Genomic DNA, 7,019 nt, shown 5'->3' with positions numbered 1-7,019 from the left:
CTCCCATTCGGAAGGGTGGATGTTCGATGACCTTCTGGTGGGTGAAGCATTTATTCTGCCTTAGATCTTTTGAAGGTTGGGGCCGTCATTCCATCCCGGTCTTCATCCTACATTTATTTTATCCCTTGGGTGGTGGGAAGTTGATGGGTGCGGTATGAGATCTCTTATCTTCTCGAGGGATTCTCTGATCCTTTTTGGCACATATCTCTGACACCCCGTGAGTGGCTCCTTACACATTTATTTCTCCTGGGGTGTGGTTCCGTGGGCTGTATGTGGTGCTGAATTTGTTTTGTTTTCATTTCCCTCGTAATTCGGGTGGTGTTGATATGGATGGTTGTTTGGCCTATCTGGATGCTGATGTGGAGGCCCATGAGGCATTCATTCAGGCTATGTTGAAGGCAAAGCAATCATTTGCGCCGAATAGTCGCCCGATGGGCTTGATAGACATGGCGCGTCCACAAGACTATCAATGTTGGAATGGGCAGGGATCTATGACACATAACCCTCCAGCTGTTGACGGTCCTGGATGTGGGTTTCCTTGGCGTGAGAAGGCACGTTGGAGGGGTGGTAAGGCCATCAAACCTGATACTACTACCAAACTTCTTAGTTTTGGCTATGATATTATGTGGGATCACGTTACTAGTCTGCAGAAGAGAGCTCTAGTGGGCTGTTGGATTTTCGTGAAGGGTTCTAAGATGGATATGCAGGAATGGGTCAAGCTTAACTGGTCTTCAACTCTGGGATATACTTCGAAGGTCAATGATCTTATGAATTCATGGTTCAGTTTTCATTTTCTCCACCTCGATGATGCCGAGAAGATCCTTAAGAGGCCATGGGTGAATGGGAGGAGATATTTACAACTTCACAAATGGTATATTGGGTTTAATCCACTGTTGAATACTCTGAGAAATGAGATTGTGTGGGTTAAACTGTCAAGACTTCCTCTAGAATACTAGACTCAGAGGACCTTGACGCGATTGGGAACTCTATTGGGAAGTTCATTTATCTAGATCCGAAGGTTATGGGTGTGAGGGACAAGAGGGTTACATGGATTTTAGTGGAGGTTAATTTCTCGGGTGGGCTTCCTGAAAATTTGGACCTAGAATGGGGTTCTATGCACATTAGACAAAGGATTGAATACTGGGGAATCCCCTTCAGATGCCTCAAATGTCATCGTACTAGCAATCCGATGGGTCATTTCTTGGGCTGGGGTTGAGAGCATAAGGTTGCATCACGGTGCCGGTTTGGTCGTTTTGGGGGAAACATCACCATTTTGCGGTGCTGGATACTGATGAATCATCCAAAGGTAATACTTCTTCCTTCCATGAGCACTCTTTGGTTTATATCTCTTCTTCTACACCTCTTTCATCCTCTGTCTGTCCTCCTTCGTTGGTCCTAAATTCTACGCATATTCCTAAGCGCCCCCCCGTTACAACAGACTTCTCATTGGGCCTTATTGCTTCAAATTCTTGCCCCTCTGCGCATGTACAATTTTTATCCTTTGAGAATGCTCCCCATTTGGTTGATTCTTCTGTGCAGGAATCCCCCCCATCTCCTCCCTTGTTTACCCTATTCGGGCGTCTCCCCTTCCATGCCCCCACTAGAACTGGATTCACCCCCACCTTCCTCCCCTCATAACTTTGTGGGGAATGATATCGAATTCCTCCTTCTCAACCCTGCCATGGATCACAAATCACTTTCAATGCACAAGGGAGATTCCCTTCTTTCTTCCCCTCACATCAGTTTGACTTCAGCCTGCAACATCACAGTTTGCAAAAAATGTAAGAAAGGAAGTAGACACTTCCATGCTTGCCTCACTTCCCAACATCCTCTATTTGATGAATCGACTGGTTTATTGGATGTTTTGATATTAGTATCATTTGAATCTTGAGCCCTTGGAGCAATGATGCCCGCACAAAGGATCACATGATGAACATTATTTATTTGAATCTCAGAGGTTTGGGGGATCACTCCAACAATTGTGCCTTGGACTTTGATTTAGTCGATGCGCCCATTTGTCATCCTAATGCAAGAAACTCTCATTGATTCCACTAGGGTGATCACATATTTTTGGGCGATATTCCCTTCCTGGCACATCATTGGAGTTAGCTCTGTTGGCTCGTCTGGAGGTCTTATTGCCATGTGGGATCCCCATTGGGTATGTTTCCATGCTTTTAGCATTTTTGCGGGCATCCTCCTATCTGGACATTTTTGGGGGATTTCTTATCGTGTACATCTTCTCAACTTATATGCACCATGTAGGGGATGCACTGCATTTTGGGATCACATGCAGAGATGTGATTTACTTAAGATTAGTGGTTTGATTATGGTGGACGACTATAATGCGACTCTTCTGGCTCAAGAGTCATGGGGTATTCATTACAGATTGGATCCAATGGTTGCCAGACTTTATAATATTTTTGTAGAGAATCATATGGTTGACATTTTCCTGTGTCCCCTCTCGCCTACTTGGAATAACCGTCGAGACGGGGAAGCCCACATTGGGAAGCGATTGGATCGTTTCCTTGTACATGAAAATCTGGTGGAGATTCTTGGTAATGTGAAATCATGTGTTTTGTGAACATACATTTCAGACCATCTTCCCATAATCCTACAATGGAGGAAGGAGCAGTTCTGTCTTGGGATCCCATTTAAGTTTAACAGGATATGGTTGGAGGACGATGCTTATCTAGAGCTGGTTAAGTCAACATGGATGGAAGTTAACAAGACTACCGGTGATTCAGAGATGCGGGCAATGTCCTATAAACTTGATATCATTAAGAGAAGGACTAGGAAGTGGAAAAGGTAAAAGAAAAATACGATTGTTGAATTGAAAGAAATCACAGGTGAGATCTCTCGGTTTGGGTAGCGCTAGAACACAGGCTGCCTACTAGTCAAGATTTGGAATGTTTGATGACTCTGGAAGCCAGGAAGAAGGAAATTTTGAAGATACAGGAGATCACTTAGAGGCTCAAAAGAAGAGCGATTTGGCTTCGGGAGGGGGATGACAACACTAAGTTTTTCCATAAATATGCTAATATTAGAAGACAATCTAATGCTATTTGGCACATTGAAGCTGAGGATGGACAGATTAAGCATTCCACTCCTGAAATTCAAAGAGAGGCTCTCAATCACTTTGAGTCATTCTACAAAGCCAGAGAAGATGTTGATTATATGGATCAAATATGGGCATTAGAACATTACCCACAAATGTTCGATGAAACAACTAATGATTCCCTCTATCACCTGGTTGAGTTGGCGGAAATTCTACTGGTCCTTAAATCTTTTGCCAGGGACAAATGCCCGGGTCCGGATGGTTGGACTGTGGATTTTTTCATATATTTTTTGATTTGATGGGACAGAGTCTCCTGGGGGTGGTTGAAGAATCTCAGACCCGGGGATACATCATAGGAACTATTAACTCTACTTTCTTGGCTCTCATCCCTAAGAACTCGACTCCGAGGAATTTCAGGGACTTCAAATCAATTTCACTTTGCAACATTCTTTACAAATTGATATTAAAGGTGATTGCAAGATGCATCAAAGGGGTTTTATCAACGTACATTTCAAGGGAACAATTTGGTTTTCTTTCGAATCGCCTCATACATGACGCTACAACAACTACTCAAGAATGCATCCATACTATCAATATTCGTAAAAAGAAGGTCGTGATTATGAAGATCGATCTCCATAAGGCCCGTGACTGTGTGGATTGGTCCTATATGCGTCTTATTTTGCACAATATTGGACTTCGGTCTCATAATGTTGAATGGATTATGGTCTGTATTACTTATGTTTGTTATGCGGTTATTATTAATGGTTATCCCACTCCTTTTTTATGTGTTGGTAGAGGTATCCAACAGGGGTGATCTCTCTCCCCTCTACTATTTATTATGGTAATGTATGGTTTGAGTCTACACATCGGTGGTGTGAGGGCTTGTGATCTTTTCAGGGTTTGGCTATATCCAGGGAAGTTAACATCACATACCTTTTTTGTTTTTGATGATATCCTAACTTTTGGTGTCATTTCTAGAGCACAATGGTCCGATTTACACTACATGTTTCTTAGATATGGAGTGGCCTTACTTGCTAATGGTAGAAAATGTATCCTTTATTACTCTTCTGGTGATAGGATGGACATAGAATTCATTGTAGGCATTTTTGGAATTCAGACTACACCCTTGGAGTCTCGAATCAACTATTTGGGTTTTAGACTTAAGCCCAATAATTATAAAAACTATGATTGGAAATGAATGGTTGATAGATACAAGAAGAGGCTTAACAACTGGACACACAAATGGCTCACTTTGGGAGGTAGATACATGCTCATATAGGCAGTTCTTCAACAACTATCTGTTTATTTAGCTCACCTATACTGGATTCCTTCGGGCATTCTCACAAAGATAAACACTATCATCTCTCGATTTCTTTGGAGCGGCATAGGTACTGTCACTAAATATCATTTATGCAAGTGGGGTGGATTGACCTTCCCTAAGGAATTCAGAGGGTGGGGTTTACTGGATCAGAGGATATTTGGTATTGCACTGTTAACTAAATCTTTCTAGAGGGCACTGAAGGGAAGGGGGGTTTGGCAAGACATTATTCATGAAAAATATCTGAGGGGCCATGACACTGAACTTCTATTTAGAAATATGACATCCCCTAGGACTCAAGGGTCACTGATTTGGAGGAGTTTTATCAAAATCCTTCCCTGGTGGCGCTTGTGGATGACATGGGAGTTTGGGAGCGACCACAAGATTCTAATTGGTACAAACAATATATCTGGAGTTGTCGGGGAGCATTTTATGAGTCTTCATACTTTAGAGTCTATACAATCCAAAGGTTATTTCTTCCTATATCAGGCCATCAAACAATGGTTGGCAGGCTTCCCTATCTGGTGTTCGACAAAGGACATTGGTTTGACTGGACAAGGTGCATAGTAATGGTAGGAGTATATTAGACAACTTTGACTAGCTGGCTTGTGTCATCGGGACAGTGGTGACCACTACAAATGGGGAGGTAGGCTACTTAACCATTCGATCGTTGTGGCAGATGCATACCAATTATATATAAGACAAGCATTGGATCTTCATAACACAACTTGGTTTTATAAAATTTGGAAGTGGCAAATCCCACTCAAAATCATCTTATTTGCGTGGTTGGTATGGAGGAATAAAGCCTTGATGTGGGACAACCTACAAAAGAGGGGGCATATGGGTTTGGAAATTTGCACTCTGTGCAGAGAAAACTCAGAACCTGGGTTGCACATTTTCTTTCTATGCCCCATTACTGGACATACAAGGGAGCACATTTCTCTCATTCTAATGATTCCTGACAGAAGGTCACATGGTATGGAGAATTGTATTGATTAGTGGTCTGTTGGATGTGGGAACTACAAGGAGATACCATTATACATTATTTTGGAAATATGGAATGTGCAAAACAAGCGCATATTTGAGGGAAAACTGATAAATAAAAGTATGATATGTCAGAGGATTCGTGGTAGGATGTCATTGTATTCCAAGGATTATGATAAGGTCAAAGAAACTCCACATCACAAGAATCCCCATGAGATCCTTTTACCTGCAGGATTGTTCAATGGGGCGACTCAACTAGGCATATGCAGGTGTGGTGCGATCTTGAGACTAAATGAGGGCTCTCAGTATGAGATATTCTGGAATGGAGGAACTGGCACCAACACTAGGGCAAAGATATTGGCTTTGTGGGGCTTACTCTGGTTCGCGAAGGAGAGGCAGATTGATAATTTTCATGTATTTGGGGACTCTAGATCCATTATTCTAGGCATCCAGAGTCTTAATGAAATTGACCCTCCCTCTCTTTCTGGACGGATTGAGCAGATCAGGCTCCTTATGGAAAACATCAATATTAGATCAATTTCTCACATTTACAGGGAGGCAAACAAGGAAGCAGATGCAATGTCGAAGGAAGGCCTTCGGGTACCTTTGGTTTTATGAATTTCAGATTAATTGTGGAGGGTGCCATCAAGGAGGTGGGCACACTAATATTACCTTAAATGATAGGCCTGTCATATGATTTTTTGATATCAGATATTTTGGAGAATGTTTTTTGTTCTAGGTAGAGCATTGGCCTATATACTGAACTTTGGCCACTTTGGTAGATGTTGTTTTTATTTACTGGTTTTTGTTGTTTTACAAGTTGTTCTTGTTTGATACTCTTGGGTATATTTTATCACACAATATGGAAACTTTTGGATGACAATTCTGAATAATGTACTGGATCTTAAATTTCTCTAATAGAAATGCAACATACTTTTCCTCTTAAAAAAAAGGTTATCTAAGAGTTGTGATCTTATATGTTGGTGGTATTTTTATGAGATCATTTTCATGTAAAAAATGTTATTGTCAAGGATTGTTCACATTTGGGCTCAACTACAAATTATAATGCCTTTTCTTGGGATGCAAATTTTAATGATATTTGCCTTCATCGAATTATCCATGCTGATGCACAATATACTTTTCAAAATTTCCACTCATGAGTCCTTTCATTACCAATGTAAATTTAGGGAAAAAACCAAAATGATTAAACCATTACATAATAATAATAAAAGAAATCCTAGAGATACACGATATAAACATGGTACCCACGTACCCAAATAAGTAGCACATTGCAATGTCTATTGTACACTAGATTGATCCTAAATGAGTTTGAGGCACCGACAGAGGAAATTTAGGGGTAATTTCTCTTGATTTTTTCCTTTGATGGCATCAAAATTAATCTACATTCATAGAACTTCAACATTATAATGGAATTTGAAACTTTTCGAAATACCTATCAAAACTGATAATCATTATATTGTATTGTCATCCATCTCGATGGTTTCAAAGTGGAGGAATAAACTCACATGACCATTTTTACTGGTGGGACCCAATTTGGAAAATTAGGGTTTGAAACCTTTTGGGAGCATTTTGAGGCATCAAACGACATTTTTTGGGCGGTAACACTTCGTTGCTTAAGCATTGCACCTTTTTGTGTTATTG

General features: G+C 40.9%; 1 protein-coding gene across 1 annotated transcript; it reads left to right on the top strand.

Moving 5' to 3' along the window:
- Window positions 1–5,507: 5,507 nt before the first annotated feature.
- On the top strand, window positions 5,508–5,975 carry LOC149259206 (uncharacterized). Its single transcript, XM_089453623.1, has one exon. The coding sequence runs from the start codon at window positions 5,508–5,510 to the stop codon at window positions 5,973–5,975; it is 468 nt and encodes a 155-aa protein (XP_089309749.1).
- The last annotated feature ends 1,044 nt before the right edge of the window (window positions 5,976–7,019 follow it).

The sequence above is a fragment of the Pinus tabuliformis genome, chromosome 6, assembly GCF_031772625.1.
Source record: "Pinus tabuliformis cultivar Carrire ecotype Pingquan chromosome 6, CPIR1, whole genome shotgun sequence".
In the NCBI taxonomy this organism is placed as follows: domain Eukaryota; kingdom Viridiplantae; phylum Streptophyta; class Pinopsida; order Pinales; family Pinaceae; genus Pinus; species Pinus tabuliformis.
The sequence above is the reverse complement of the archived record's forward strand: the minus strand, read 5'-3'. Positions and strand labels throughout refer to the sequence as shown.

Bases quoted from the DNA above. Each gene is read 5' to 3' on its own strand.
- LOC149259206 (XM_089453623.1), top strand. From the start codon at position 5,508: ATGTCATTGTATTCCAAGGATTATGATAAGGTCAAAGAAACTCCACAT.